This window comes from Anabrus simplex, chromosome 6 (assembly GCF_040414725.1).
Source record: "Anabrus simplex isolate iqAnaSimp1 chromosome 6, ASM4041472v1, whole genome shotgun sequence".
In the NCBI taxonomy this organism is placed as follows: domain Eukaryota; kingdom Metazoa; phylum Arthropoda; class Insecta; order Orthoptera; family Tettigoniidae; genus Anabrus; species Anabrus simplex.
Genome location: NC_090270.1, coordinates 225,086,363 through 225,102,840, shown reverse-complemented (window position 1 = coordinate 225,102,840; position 16,478 = coordinate 225,086,363). Strand labels below are relative to the sequence as shown.

General features: G+C 40.6%; 1 protein-coding gene across 2 annotated transcripts in view; it reads right to left on the bottom strand.

Annotated features, from left to right (window-relative positions):
- LOC136876357 (sodium-coupled monocarboxylate transporter 1) overlaps nucleotides 1-16,478 on the bottom strand; it is a 176,744-nt gene that overhangs the window by 49,737 nt on the left and 110,529 nt on the right. For both annotated transcript variants that reach the window (XR_010860577.2, XM_067150234.2), the window contains exons 7-8: nucleotides 14,505-14,645; nucleotides 5,386-5,494 (exon numbers count right to left, since the gene is read on the bottom strand). Coding sequence is in view for 1 of the 2 variants with exons in the window: in XM_067150234.2 (XP_067006335.2) it covers nucleotides 5,386-5,494; nucleotides 14,505-14,645 (250 nt within the window). In the remaining variant the exon portion in view is untranslated. The remainder of the gene's footprint in view (nucleotides 1-5,385; nucleotides 5,495-14,504; nucleotides 14,646-16,478) is intronic.

Sequence of the window (16,478 nt, the reverse complement as noted above, 5' to 3'; positions counted from 1 at the left end):
GAACGCGGGCCATGCATAGGTTGTATGTGATCGCGTTTACGAGTTTAAAGTAATAATTGTGAAATAATTATTTCGAGTTGGCTTGTGATCGTACTGCGTGATTTTCAGTACTGATAAAGACATACTTGAGTAGGTGCTTTTAAGTGGAAGCTCAAAATACCTGGAGGTTAATTATTTCGTGCTTGCACGTAATGCCTTATAGGTAAAGTATTTATAATTGTATTGTAGCGGGAGATCTGAATTTACCAAATGTCAATTGGGAAGGTAATGCGAACGACAGGAAGAATGACCAACAAATGGCAAATAAGCTAATATGGGAAGAACAGGTGATTCTGAAAGTGATGGCATCAACTAGAGGGAAAAGTATCCTGAACGTGGAGCTGATAAAACCAGATGAGCTCTATAGAGAAACCGAAGTAATAGATTAGTGATCATGAAGATGTTTTTGTCGTAGTTAAAAATAAATATGACAGAAAGGAAGGCCTTAAAAGTAGGACTATTAAGCAGTACCATGTGGCTGATAAAACAGACATGAGGGAGTTTAAAAAAAGTAACTATGATCGATAGAAAACGATACATAAAAATGTAAACAGACTCTGGGATGGGTTTAAAGCAATTGTTGAGGAATGTGGAAACATGTTTGTACCTTTAAAGGTGGTAAGGAATGGTAAAGACACACCTTATTATAATAAAGAAATAAAGAAAATAAGAAGGAGGTGTAGATTGGAAAGAAATAGAGTTAGAAATGGCTGTGGAAGTAAGGAGAAATTGTAGGAACTTACTAGGAAATAATATCTAGCAAAGAAGCCAGTTAAGGATAACATGGCGGCAAGCATAATTCGCAGTCATACAAAGTATATGTTTAGGTACTTTAAGGCAAAACCAGGTTCCAAGAAATACGTCCCAGGAATCATTAATGAACAAGATGAGTGTGTATGTGAGGATCTTCAAAAGGCAGAAGTATTCAGTCAGCAGTATGTAAAGATTGTTGTTTACAAGGATAATGTCCAGATAGAGGAGGTGACTAATTTTAAAGAAGTATTAACATTTACATATGATAAAAATGACATTTACAATAAGTTACAAAATTTGAAAACTAGAAAATCGGCTGGAATTGATAAGATTTCTGGGGATATACTAAAGACAATAGGTTGGGATATAGTACCATATCTGAAGTACTTATTTGATTATTGTTTGCAGGAAGGAGCTATACCAAATGAATGGAGAGTTGCTATATTAGCCCCTGTGTATAAAGGAAAGGGTGATAGACATAAAGCTGAAAGTAAGTTTGAAATGCGTTGCATGTAAGCTTTGGGAAAGCACACTTTCTGATTATATTAGACATGTTTGTGAAATTAATAATTGGTTAGATAGAAGGCAATATGGGTTTAGGTAAGATTATTTCACTGAAGCTCAGCTTGTAGGATTCCAGCAAGATATCGCAGATATCTTGGATTCAGGAGGTCATATCGACTGTATCGTAACTGACCTGTCTAAAGCATTTGATAGGGTGAATCATGGGAGACTACAGGGAAAAATGAGCGCAACTGGAATAGACAAAAGAGTGACTGGCTTGTCTGAGAGAATTAGAGTAGGTGAGGGTTTATCTAACCCTGTAATAATTAAGAGGGGAATTCCTGAAGACAGTATATTGGACCTTTATGTTTTCTTATATATATCAATGATATGAGTAAAGAAGTGGAATCAGAGATAAGGCTTTTTGCGGATGATGTTATTCTATACAGAGTAATAAATAAATTGTAATATTGTGAGTAACTACAAAATGACCTTGATAATGTTGTGATATGGACAGCAGGCAATGGTATGATGATAAACGGGGTTAAAATTCAGGTTGTGAGTTTCATAAATAGGAAAAGTACTCTCAGTTTTAATTACTGCATTGATGGGGTGAAAGTTCCTTTTGGGGATCATTGTAAGTATCTAGGTGTTAATATATGGAACGATCTTCAATGGGGTAATCGCATAAATGGGATTTTAATCATAGGGTACAGATCTCTGCAGATGGTTATGGGGTTGTTTAGGGGTTGTAGTAAGGATGTAAAGGAGAAGGCATATAAGTCTCTGGTAAGACCCCATCTAGAATATGGTTCCAGTGTATGGGACCCTCACCAGAGATGGCGTGGAATGACATTAGTAGACGAACTCAGTGGTGTCTTTAAAAGTAGGGAAGATCACAATATGAAGATAAAGTTGGAAATCAGGAGGACAAATTGGGGAAAATATTCGTTTATAGGAATGGAAGCTAGGGATTGGAATCACTTACCAATAGAGATGTTCAATAAATTTCCAGATTCTTTGAAATCATTACGAAAAGGCCAGGAAACAACAGATATGGAATCTGCCACGTGGGCGACTGCCCTAAATGCAGATCAGTATTGATTGATTGACAGGTCAACAAAACGTTCTAGGCAAAATGAAAGACGAATGTGTTGGATGTATCATATATTCATCTGTACGTAATAAATCAAAATCATATTGCATAATGCCCTTAATAAACCACAAATAAAGAGATTAAAATGTATTGAAAATAATGTACTTCCGAATGAGCTGTTTACAAAATTATGGAAATTGTATGCATAATAATCCGCCTGTTTTACATAAGTAAATGGCTGTTATTAGAAGTAAGAAGCATCAGTTGTACACTCATTTAATTAATAAAGTAGCACTTAAGAATGATGACTGTAAATGGTCTGTCATTCCAAATTCTACCAACACTCTAGCCTGGAGGCATAGTAGTACTGAATGGTACTATTTCGCATGAGTCAGTTAATCTTAGTGTGTGTGTTGTTTGTGTGTGTGTGAGTAATATTTGTAAATATTACGCTAGAGCTATGGATTTCGTAGAAAACGCTAAGTTAAACTGTCCTACTTTACAGATTACTGTATATTACTTAGTATTTTATACATAATTTTTTAAATGTACTGTATATATTGTATACAAGATCCGTAAAGATAGTAAGCTAGTTCTACCATAATTTGAAGTAAACGCATTTTATAGCTGTATCACAGTTGTTATAATAGATATATAATAAACTAAAACATTATTGATTTATTTCTTTCTTCCAATAAGCCCATCCCTTTAATAACCACTCCTGTTACCTCAATTTAATTTCTACTTTCATCAACGAACATATCTACAGCTATGCAAAAATCATTTTTCACTGTGCTGCAGGTAAGAATTATTGCATGCAGAAGTTATAAACGATTAGCCTGGCATCAAATCCGTGCCTGTTAGGTTAAGCTGACACTCTTACCAATAATCAGGTTGGCAGTTATGTAAAGCTAACACTCTTGGGCATCAAACGTAAGTCTGTAAAGTCCTTATAAGGTTAAGCCTAGAATCGAATCCAAAGCCTGTAAGGTAAAGCTTGGAGTCGAATCCGTGCCTGGTAAGTTAAGCTTGCACTCAGGCGGAGGAGGAGGAGAAGGTAGTCATACGCTACTAAGTCCATGAGGAGGAGGAGGACGAGGAGGAGGAGGAGGAGGAGGTAGTCATACACTGCTATGTCCATGAGGAGGAGGATGACTCTAGGGCATCAAATTTAAGTCTGCAGAGCCCTGATAAGGTTAAGCCTAGAATACGAATCCAGTGCCCGTAAGGTAAAGCTTGGAGTGCGAATCCGTGCGTGTTAGTTTAAGCTTGCACTCCGGAGGAGGAGAAGGTAGTCATACGCTACTAAGTCTATGAGGAGGAGAAGGAGGACGAGGAGGAGGAGGAGGAGGAGGAGGAGGAGGAGGAGGAGGAGGAGGAGGAGGAGGAATCACTTTGCAGTCGCTCATCTCCGAGCCCCAAAGATGCTTCCCAATGTTACGAGGTTAATCTTGGAGACGAATCCGTACCTGTTAGGTTAAGCTTGCACTTAGGAGGAGGAGGAGGAGGTAATCATACACTACTAAGTCCATGAGGAGAAGGAGGAGGATGAGGAGGAGGTAGTAGTTAGGGTAAGCTTACACCTGTTTGGCATCGAACTTGGGTCTTAGGCCCTTAAGCCTAGGGCCGAAGCCGAGGTCTGTAAAGTAAAGCCAGGACATGTAGCCAGCGTAAGGTCATGTAAGGTTAAGATCACGCTCTTAGTCAAATAAGATTTCGGGCACGCTCTTAGCTAGCAACCCACACCACGCTGTGACGTCACTCGCCGGATCAGGCCTCGTCCAGGGGCCACCGGCACCGGATGCAGCAGAATGCGCCAAAACCCACTACTGACTTCTCTCTAGCTACCTCACTGATAGACAATTCCCGGTCGAAGTTAACAAAACCTTGTCGTACCCCCGCGCTATAACTGCGGGCGTACAACAGGGTGGAGTTATCTCTCCTATTCTCTATGTATACATGTCCGACATACCCAGACAAACGCACGCGAAAATCTATATGTATTCTGATGATACAAAATTATCCTCTGTCTTTTGGCAACCACCTAGCGTACAAAATTATCTTCAAGAATTCCTCTCCACTTTCGAACCTTGGCTTCGTAAGTGGAAAATCAGAATTAATGTCAATAAGAGCAGCTTTATCTTCACTTACAAGCACTCAAGAATTGATTCACAGCACCTGGTTATTTTCGGCGAAGTGATCCGGTGAGCCAACATAGCTAAGTACCTGGGAGTTACCCTCGACAGAAGACCGACCTTTAAAGATCACGTAAAGCGCATTTTGGCACAGGCAATTAGACGCCTTTCAGAAATTATACCCATTCTGAAAGCCTACAACTGGTTAAACTTAGACAACAGGCTCACTCTGTACAATACCTCTTTGAGACCAATACTCGAGTATGCCAGTCCCATGTGAGAGATCGCAGCCAAAACCCACCCGGATAGTATCCAGCACTTTGAGAACAGTGCGCTGCGCCTTATCTCACGAGCACAGTGATTTGAACGAAATCCACAATTTTCTTAACGTAGATGGCATTTATACCAGAGTCAAGAAGACTACTTAGAAATTCTATTCTGGTATACATGATAACCCCAATGCACTCATCTCCACGTTGGGTAACTACGTTACCGAAGATCTATGTTAGAAGAGGCCCAAGGTAATCTTCAACCAAACCACCACAACATGTGCAGGTCATATCCTGAACAGCTCGATTTCGTTTAAAAATGTTCCACCGCTTACACATCACTGCAGTTCAAATATCGCATACTGTTCAGAAATTGTACTCAAGGCCCAATGGGCGAAGGACAAAAACCCTCAATTAGCCCGAATTATCGAGAAGCATGGTCTGTATGGCATGGATAGAGAAAACTTCAATTTATCCAACAGTTAATATTTTTTACATCAATTGTGTTATAACTTGTTTTTAATGTCTTGTGGTAATATTCAATAGCAGAAAGAAATATTTATATAAAACGAACAATAAGAAATGTTACCTTGGATGTTATCGGATCACAATCGTAGTAAACTGCGTATGTGACCAAACCACAGTAGCAGGAGAAACACGTGAAAGTGAGATATCCTAACGCCGACAACCATGCAGCACTGTAAAAGAAAATAATTATAATCAGATAGTCAAAGTGCCAAAACCATCTGGTTTAGTAATAAATGTTTGTCACAGGCTTTCACTAGTGAGAAATGTCGTTGCCGAGTAACTCTGGAGAACGCTGAAAATGTCTCTGATATGACGCTGTGCATTCAAACCAACAGTTGACGTGTTTATAACTTATTGTGTGGTCTATGTTACGATATTAGAAGTAATGGCAGGGAAAAATAAATAATGCTAACCTTATAGAATCGACTATATGTAAATAAATTTAGTGTATATTTTGTATTTAACATGTTCAGTATGAACAATCTGATGATCCAAGTTCGATCACTGACATTCGCAGGAGGATCTTGTCTGTATAGGGAGAGAAAGCGATGACTACCTAACAAGCCTGAAAATGGTGCCGTGAATTTGTACAGGTTCAAACGACTGTGTAAGAAGTAAAGGGAAGTGGCTGCCGATCAACGTCAGATGCATTCGTCACTGGCATTTATATAAAAGGATGTCCGGCTCCATAGCTAAATGGTTAGCGTGCTGGCCTTTGTTCACAGGGGTCCCGGGTTCTATTCCCGGCAGGATCGGGAATTTTAACCATCATTGGTTAATTTCGCTGGCACGAGGGCTGGGTGTAAGTGTCGTCTTCATCATAATTTCATCCTCATCACGACGCGCAGGTCGCCTACGGACGTCAAATCAAAAAGATTTGCGTCTGGCGAGCCGAACATACCCTCGGACACTCCCGGCACTAAAAGCCATACGCCATTTCATTTTCGTAAAATGGAATGGGAGAACAGACATGTAATTCTAAATCAGATGGATATGCTTAACCTTCAGCACTCCACTTTCTGTAGGCAAGGAAAAGAGAGTGTGTGGGAAACACTTTTATATTGTAACGAGACATTTCGAATCTCATATTTGTCTTGAGGAAATCTATAATGTATTTGACGACGCATTAAATATCAAAAAATCACTCAAAATATTGTCTATCATGATACCTGACTCCTATGAAAGCCTTACAGGAGGAAGTACATTCTTTTATGTTATATTTTCTTCTTTGAGAATTTTAACGATTACATGCGATGGTTTAAGAGGAAGGCTGTTAATACGTTTCGTTCGATTGGCTATTAGTCTTTACGGTAAAGCTTTTGTAACAGGGGGGTTGTATCCCCGACCAAATGTCTCACGCTCCCCGGACACTGCCCTTGAGGCAGTAGGGGTGGGATGCCTCGCTGAGTCCGAGGGTAAAACCAACCCCGGAGGGCAAGGGGATTAAGAAATGTTAAGAAAGAAAGAAAGAAAGAAAGAAAGAAAGAAAGAAAGAAAGAAAGAAAGAAAGAAAGAAAGAAAGAAAACGTGGAACTTTTTTTTTGCTAGTTGTTTTACGTCGCACCGACACAGATAGGTCTTACGGCGACGATGGGACAGGAAAGGGCTAGGAGTGAGAAGGAAGCGGTCGTGGCCTTAATTAAGGTACAGCCCCAGCATTTGCCTGGTGTGAAAATGGGAAACCACGGAAAACCATTTTCAAGGCTGCCGACAGTGGGGTTCGAACCTACTATCTCCCGAATACTGGATACTGGCCGCACTTAAGCGACTGCAGCTATCGAGTTCGGTAAACGAGGAACTTAGAGAGCAATTTCTATTCCTGCCAGGTTACAAATAATTCAGATCTATTAATTTGAATATATCACATTAATGTACCTAGTAGAAACAATGCTATAGTGCTGAAATGATTACGTGGACTGCATTAGGTCAGTTCATTATTGTACTTTATTACATAAGATATAAACATTAATTCTCGTTGGTGCTGTGTGATCTTGGGGTACGTCACCGGAACAAGGGTACAGAGTGCATGAGTTTGATTCACGTTAGGGCCGAATTCTTTTTACTGAATTGTAAATGAACACTACTTTCAATAATAGATTGTGACTGTGATGGTTCTAAAGATCTGAAGAGCAATAGTTGAAGTCCCAGTATACTTTAGTGCAGATGCATGAGCATGTGATCGCTTCGAACCAAATCTTGGATTTGTGGTCTGTTGATAAATCTGGGGCCAAGGGCGGGCTAGTGGTTGGGAGCACGTCGAAGGCAGCGCCACCAGGGGGGCCACCGGAGCCATTACCCCAGCTGTCTAAAATACAGGGAAGGCTCTATGTCGGCTTGTTTTAAAGTAGGTTGTTAATTCCCTGTAATTCGGGTTGCCTACCTGGCAGGCGCTACCCCCATTTTCAATTCAACCCTTGAACACTTTCCCTTACTCATACCGTATTTCCACCTAACCTCTAGTATATTGTCCTTTTCCAGAATTTCTTAATTCATGTTCTCACATCCGCCAGATTTCAGATACTTAGTTCTAAGTTTCCGAAGCCATCCATGTTGCCGCTATGACACCTTCTACTCAGTTGTATCTAACTTTTCTCTAATGGTTGCTCTGCACCATTCACTCCCTTGTACTCTTTTACTAAAAGTTATACTAATTTTATATTCAATAAAAATTATCCGCCCTACTGGAGTTGAAACTCCAGAGCTCAGCATTCGTACTCCAGTGCGTTACCCCATGACCATACATCACTGTCGGACGTTGTCTCTGAGATACTGGGTTACAGGGTTAGGCCCCACACCACACCACCACTCATGGAGTTGTAATAAAATAAAATAAACAGAAACTGACAATAAACAAGTTAAAGTTGACTAACGTTTGGCTCTTTTGAATATTCATAGAAACAAAATTGTAAAACAACAAATCTCTTAAATCTATTTTCTGAGAAGCCTCGGAACTTTGATTTAAGATTGTACAGTAATATGAACATAGCGCGCCTCTGTGGTGTAGTGGTTAGTGTGATTAGCTGGCACCCCCGGAGGCCCGGGTTCGATTCCCGGCTCTGCCAAGAAATTTAAAAAGTGTTACAATGTCTGGAACGGGGTCCACTCAACCTCGGGAGGTCAACTGAGTAGAGGGGAATTCGATTCCCACCTCAGCCATCCTCGATGTGCTTTTCCGTGGTTTTCCACTTCTCCTCCAGGCAAATGCCGGGATGGCACCTAACTTGAGGCCACGGCCGCTTCTTTCCCTCTTCCTTATCTATCCCTCCTAATCTTCCTATCCAATAGCACGGTCTCTGTTCAGTATAGCAGGTGAGGCCGCCTGGGTGAGGTGTTTGTCCTCCTCTCCAGTTGTATCCCCGACCCAGCAGACTGCCCTTTCAGTGGTAGAAGTGGGATCCCTTGCTGAGTCCGAGGGAAAAAAACAAGCCTGGACGGTAAACAGAGTAAGAAAGAAAGATCATTTTGTAACCATAACCCCACCTCCAGCCCCATCGGTCGATCCTGGCTACGCTACTGTTTTGTACCTTTCCCACGGAGAAGAGGTTTGAGATCCGAAATGGCGCGTCTCGGACGATCTCACAATGCACTCAACAGGCTTGTCGACGTCAGTGCGTTACACTGCACACAGCTACTGAATGAGTCTTCTCTTCTTTTCTTTTCTTTCCTTTTCTTTTCTTTTCTTTTCTTTTCTTTTCTTTTCTTTTCGTAAGAGCCACTGTTTCCCCTGCACTCTCCTACAAGTGACAAACGCGGTTTTCTTATTTCCAATGAATATGGCCAGATATAATGCGAGCTCTACCAGAGGCAGTATGACAATTGCCTTCATATCAGTTGGTCATTCAAAGAGAATCCAAAGAAAAGCAGCTTAATTTGTTCTGGGTGTTTCCCGACAAAAGAGTAGCATTACGAAAATTTTGCAAAGTATGGGCTGGGAAGATTTGGGGGAAAGGAGACGATCTGCTCGACTAAGTGGTGTGTTCCGAGTTATCAGTGGAGAGATGGCATGAATGACATAAAGAGACCAGTAAGTTTTCTTGTTTTTTATATTAACATTTTGACATTTTATTCCGTAAGACCATGCTGCCAGCTCTATCATTTAGAAAACAGGAAGGTCAAAACATCTTTAAAACATGGGACCTTTCATGGGATTGTGACTAATTGGCGATAGAAAGCCAGGGCACCGGAACTTGGGTTGGATGAGAACAGTTTAACTACAGACTATTGTGATAGTACATATATCACACCATCGCTATATATATAGAAGTGAGAGATATTATTGTCAGTATTCGATTTATTATTATTATTATCGTCAGTATTTCATTTGTATATTTTGTTATTTATATTTGTAAGCTGGGAGATCTCTATATGTGGTATGAGTAATTTGTTTTGTACAACGGCTGGGAAAACATTGCTTTAATAACTCTGGTAATTTGTATGACTCATGCGGTCATCCCGGTGTCTTATGAGATGGGCTTGTTGTTGTACTCGTAAAGTTCTATGACTCATGTGAAACACCCCAGAGTCTGTTATTGTCTTTGGAGCAAGAAGAAGTCCAGGGCGTGGTCTTGACAAGAGGATCTACCATGATTGGCTGCCCAGGATCAATCTTGGCGTATCATGTGAGAGGAAGGGGAATGCTGATGTCTATAAAGATTGATCATACAGCGGGAAACACACTGTACGTGTAGGAAGTAGTGCTAACACACGATACGGGAGTGACACGGCTGCAATATACTGGACTGGATGTCAATCGTTTGTGGAACGTAGTCTTATTATGTTTGTGGAACGTGAATGACCTACAAGTGTGGAGTGCTTACACACTGAGTATTGTATCACTTTGTGGCGGCCTGGAATTATATGTTGGTGAAAGCTATCTCAGACTTTCCATAATTTATGTTCAGGATTGACAAACGTGTGTTGCTCAAATGTATATATCTTTACAACAATTGTTAAAGTCTGTGAACACAGTATTACGAGGTACAGTATCTGTATGATGTTATAAGTGCCGATTATGAGAATCGGCAAGTCGTGTTAATACAGAGACAGTGAAGGGTACTTATCTACATATATGTACATTGTTCAACGGACTAACTGCAAATGGTGTCTTAGTTCTCGCTTTCGTTTTCCCACTGTTTTTTTGTTGTTGTTGTAAATATGAAGTCTTCAAGTAATATTTTGCTTGTGTATTATAAGTGTATTTTGGTGTGTTGATGAGGTGCTCGTGCTCGGATTTTATTGAGAATATAGTAAGATATTTTAGAATCAGTGGAGTTATTGATGAACCTAGGTGCAGTTCCTACCTATTTAGTCGTTTTCAGAAGGTTAGGCAAGGCCTGAAGCAGATGTACCAGTACGCACCATTATGTACACGCTCTTGGAGATAAAGAATAATCATGCTCTATCTAAATTCGAGGGATCCATTCTGGTGAACTCTGGCGCCCATGCTACGGACATTTCGATTAATGATTTTTATTAATTTAATTTATTTCAAGTAAGTTATTTTATGAAGTTTTGAGTTATGTTATTTATTTATATATTTTTATTTATGATATTTTATTATCATTTATTTAAATGTTATAAAGCTACAAATTGCACCCAAGCGTGGGGCAATGATTATAGTTAATTATTATTATTATTGTTTATCAGTATTCATAAACTATTACACTATAGAACAAACGCGTATCACAACGTTAAATTCTCTCTCTCTTTCTCTATTCGTTTAGTCGATTCCGACTCTCCGTGACCCCATGAACTAAAATACGCCAATTGTTTCGGTCCTGCACTGCCTCCCGAAGATTTTTCAAACTGGAATTTAGTACGTCTGTGATGCCATCAGTCCATCTCATTCTTTGCCACCCTCTTCTCCTTGTGCCTTCGATCTTCCCCAGCATTAAGGCCTTTTCTAATGAATTGTGTCTTCTCATGATGTGTCCAACGTAACTTAGTTTTTGTTTCAGGATTAGGCCTTCCAAGGAACACTCTGGTTTTATTTCCTGTAAAACTGACCTATTTGTTTCCTTCGCAGCCCTTGGGACTCTAAGGATTTTCCTCCAACACCACAATTCAAAGGAGTCTATTCTACGGCGTTCACCTTTCCTTATGGTCCAGGTCTCACAACCGTACATCACAACTGGAAAAACCGTAGCCCTTACTATACGGATCTTTGTTGTTAATGTTATGTCTCTACTCCTTAAGATATTGTCATGATTGGTCATTGCCTTTCTACCAAATAGCAATCGTCTTTTGATTTCATGGCTGCAGTCACCATCAGCAGAAATCTGTGAGCCAAGATAGTTGAAAACGGAGACTACCTCCATTTTTTCTCCTCCTACATGTCATGAATTGACAGGTGTAGTTGCCATAATTTTTGTTTTCTTGACATTCAACGTTAGTCCAGCCTTTGAACTTTCTTCTTTCACTTTCAGTAAGAGGGTTTTTAAGTCTTCTTCATTTTCTGCCATCAGGATAGTATCATCTGCTTATCTCAGGATGTTTATATTTAACCCAGCTATTTTGATTCCTCTTTCTTCTTCATCTAACCCCACATTCCTCACAATGTGTTCCGCATACAGATTGAAAAGGTAAGGTGACAATATACAGCCTTGCCGTACTCCTTTCTGAATCTTGACCCATTTAGTTGTTCCATATATGGTTCTCACTACAGCTTCTTGGTCAGAGTATAAGCTCTGTATGAGGTTAATGATATGATCTGATACTCCCATGTGTTTTAGTACCTTCCATAATTCATTATGATCGACACAGTCAAAGGCTTTAGCATAATAAATAAAGCAGAGATACACATCTTTCTGGAATTCTCTTGCCTTCTCCATTATCCATCGATGTTGGCGATTTGATCTCTGGTCCCTCTTCCTTTACGAAATCCAGGTTGTTCTTCAGATAGCTCTCGGTCTACATACTGGCGAAGTCTATTTTGTAAGATTTTAAGCATGACTTTGCTAGCATGTGAGATAAGTGCAATTGTTCGGCGATTCTAGCATTCTTTAGAATTTCCTTTCTTTGGAATTGGGATGAATACAGAACTTATCCAGTCTTTTGGCCACTGTTGGGTTTTCCATATTTGCTGACATATGGAATGCAAAACTTTCAATGCACTAGCTCCAATTACTTGGAACATTTCTACTGGAATTCCATCATGTCCTCTTGCTTTGTTTTTAGCAGTATTCTCTAGGGCCCATTTGACTTCACTTTCTAAAATATCTGTTTCTGGTTCTAAGGGCACATGAACTTCATTATCAATAATACACAGCTCTTTCTTATACAGATCTTCTACATATTCCATCCATCTTTCCTTAATGTCCTCTGCTTATGTTAGATCTTTACCATTTTTATCTTTTACCATTCCAAATTTTGCCTAGAATTTTCCTTTGATGCCCCTAATTTTCTTGTAGAGATCCCTTATCTTCCCCAATTCCGTTATTTTCTTCAACTTCTTTGCATTGATCATTACGGGAAATATTCTTATCTCTTCTAGGTAATTTTCGAAACTCTGCATTTAATTCAATCACTGCTGATCTATCCCCTTTGATTTTTGCTTTCCTTCGTTCTTCTGCAATTTGCAGTGCCTCACTCGATGACCATTTGGCCTTCTTGTTATTCCTTTTCTTGGGAATGTGTTTTACTGCTGCCTCCTTGACAGCAGAGGATACTTCTGTCCACAGCTCTTCAGGGTTTTTGTCTTCTACCTGTAATGCATTACATCTGTTCCTAATTTCTACTGTATACTCACAAGGGATACTTCCAAGGTCATATCTGTACGATGAGGTGGCTTTAGCTGTTTTCCTCAACTTCAACCGGAATTTTGCAATTAAGAGTTCATGGTCTGATCCGCAATCAGCTCCTGGTCTTGCTGTAGTTGATTGAATAGCACTCTTCCATCTACTATTACAAATTATGTAATCAATTTGGCTTCACTTAAAAATGTGGCTATCGCTTGATATTTACCGATGTCATAGCTGCTAAACAACGACGAAACGGAAGTGGGAAGTGGAACTTTGAGTTGTATAAGCGTTTGATATAAATTGGATTCTTGTGGTTTGTACCTAGTGCATCCTAAAATTGTATGATTGAGGTATACGTCTTGATTGGGGTCAGAGGGACAATTTGGCGAGTCTATAACGTTGAGTCTGAACAGATGACTGGGGTAAGATACATGTCCAAGTCTCATTCTGATAATTGATGTGATATGGCGGTGAGTTAGAGATAGTAGATTGAACCATGGTTTCTGTGTGATGTGTCTCTGAATAGCGGCGTAATGCTTGCCTTTGATGAATTGAGTTGTTGCCCAGTAATTTGACCATTCCTTGTAAGCCTGTTTCTTGATGTGGCTTTGGAAGTCCGTGTATGTCAGCGGTAGTGCTTGGAACTGGACTTCTGTAATGCTCTGCTTTGCCAGTTGGTCTACTGTCTCATTGTGTATAATTCCAGTGTGGCTTTTCATACACATAAGATGAACTCCTTTTCCGTTTTCCTTAGCATGGTATATAGTACTTAGGATGCCCATGATGTATTTATTCGAACGCGTGTTCCTGCATGGTTGTTCTAGTTTTTGAAGTGCACTTTTGGAGTCCCTGAGAATTAATATTCTGCTGACGTGATGGACGCCGTACATGATGGCTGAGTTAATGGCAAGTATTTCAGCGGTGGACCAGTAAGTTTGAGTGGTGTTTCTAAAAGTTGGAAAGATCACAACATGAAGATAAAGTTGGAATTCAAAAGGACACAATGGGGCAAATATTCATTTATAGGAAGAGGAGTTAGGGATTGGAATAAATTACCAAGGAAGATGTTCAATAAATTTCCAAATTCTCTGCAATTATTTAAGAAAAGACTAGGTAAACAGTAGATAGGGAATCTGCCACTTGGGCTGTTGGCATAAATACAGATTAGTAGTGATTGATTGACTGTCAATAACAACACAGAAAAATGATTGCATTTCCCTTATTTATTCGATATAAGTAAGAATACTTCTTGGGGCATGTTGTTGGGTCCCTGGCAAGGGAAAAAGAAGGATCTCTCCTCTCCGCTACTTCAGGTACCGTATAATATCATTTTTCTACGATTCCCAACATGCGGGAAGGGTACCAAAGCGCCATCGTCTCTACGTTAATTTCTTTGCAGGCTCCGATACATTTTTTCTCAACGAAATGTACGTATACTCACATTTTGGCTGTTCGTAGACGAGGCAGGCTCATGTAACGTTGCATGATATTCTGATTGAAGACTGCCATTTGAAGCATTATACCAAACATTCCAATGGTTAGAGACCAAAACGAATATCGGAGCGTTGGATCAGGGTCGAATCTGTGGAGACAGAGAGGAATTGTGTTTTAAAAACAAAACAAAACAAAACAAAAACAAAGAAAACACACGAATTTCTGATTTATGAGTGTCTCGAGAGAATAATATCTATGCTGCTCTATCAAATAATTATACACAAACTCGAGTTACTCAACAACTCTGTACGATTTTCTCATAATAACTTGTTTTATATGTAAAAATGTTATTTCGTGTCCGCCTCTGTAGTGTAGTGGTTAGTATGATTAGCTGCTACCCCTGGAGGCCCGGGTTCGATTCTCGGCTCTTTCACGAAATTTGAAAAGTGGTGCGAAGGCTGGAACGGGCTCCACTCAGCTTCGGGAGGTAAAATGCGTAGAGGTGGGTTCTATTCCCACTCCAGCCATCCTGGAAGTGGTTTTCCGTGGTTTCCCACTTCTCCTCCAGGCAAATGCCGGGATGGTACCTTACTTAAGGCCACGGCCGCTTTCTTACCTCTTCCTTGTCTATCCCTTCCAGTCTTCCCATTCCCTCACAAGGCCCCTGTTCAGCATAGCAGGTGAGGCCGCCAGGGTGAGGTACTGGTCATTCTCCCCCAGGTGTATTCCCCGACCCAATGTCTCACGCTACAGAACACTGCCCTTGAGGTGGTAGAGGTGGGATCCTTCGCTGAGTCCGAGAGAAAAACCAAACCTGGAGGGTAAACAGATTAAGAAAGAAAGAAAGAAAGAAAGAAAGAAAGAAAGAAGAATGAAAGAAGTCATTTCGCTGTGAGTTAACGTCACACTAAGGATTGACAGCGATTGAATAGCACGGGGAAAAGTAGATGCATTAATACTGGTACAACTTCGGAATTTCCTTCAACTGAAAATGGGATCACCATCTTCAGGATTGCTGACAGTGGAGTTTGAAAACCGCCAGATACCGAATGCAAGCTTACCGTTTCACAACCATTCATCGCAGTGAACTTACTCGGTGCTTTATTATTATTTCTTTGTTTGTTTCTTTCTTTCTTTCTTCCTTTGTTTCTTAATCTGTTAACCCTCTATAGTTCGTTTTTCCCTCGGATTCACGAGGGATCCGTCCCTTACCACATGTAGTACGTATCTTGGATGGCAGTCGCTTTCACCCCTGTCACCTGCAACTACACCAGGAGCTCCACGCGGCCGATTTCGGAGCTCAGGTCAACTTTGGTGAATGGATACCGAGGCAGGTGGAAAATGATGGGGCGTTTGTTTCGAAAATCTTCTTTTCGGATGAATCACAGTCTCACAATTATGGTACTGTGAATCACCACAACATGCATTATTAGAGCGTTGACTCGATAAGAGAGGCAGCATTTCATGCACGATGGGGAGGGCACAATTGGCTGCAGTCGCTTAATTGCGGCCAATATCCAGTATTCGATAGATAGTGGGTTCGAACCCCACTGTCGGAAGCCTTGGAAGATGGTTTACCAAGGTTTCCCATTTTCACACAAGGCTCATGCTAGGGCTGCCCCTTAATTAAGGCCACGGCCGCTTCTTTCCCACTCCTAGCCCTTTCCAATCCCATCGTCGCCATAAGACCTATCTGTATCGGTGCGACGTAAAACAATTTGTGAAAAAAAAAAGTGTTCGGTGTGGTATTTTGGGTAACCACCTAATAGGCTACTCCCACATTTCTTCGAGGGCCATTTGACAGGAGCCTGCTACCTACATCATCTCCGCCATCTATTACCACTCATGTTAGAGGATGTGCCTCTAGGACAGCGTGTTGCCATGTCGTTTCAGCATGGACCGCACAATTCAGCAGTCGTCCGCAACCAACTGAATTCTACACACCCCTGTTAATGGATAGGACGGGGAGGACTTATACATT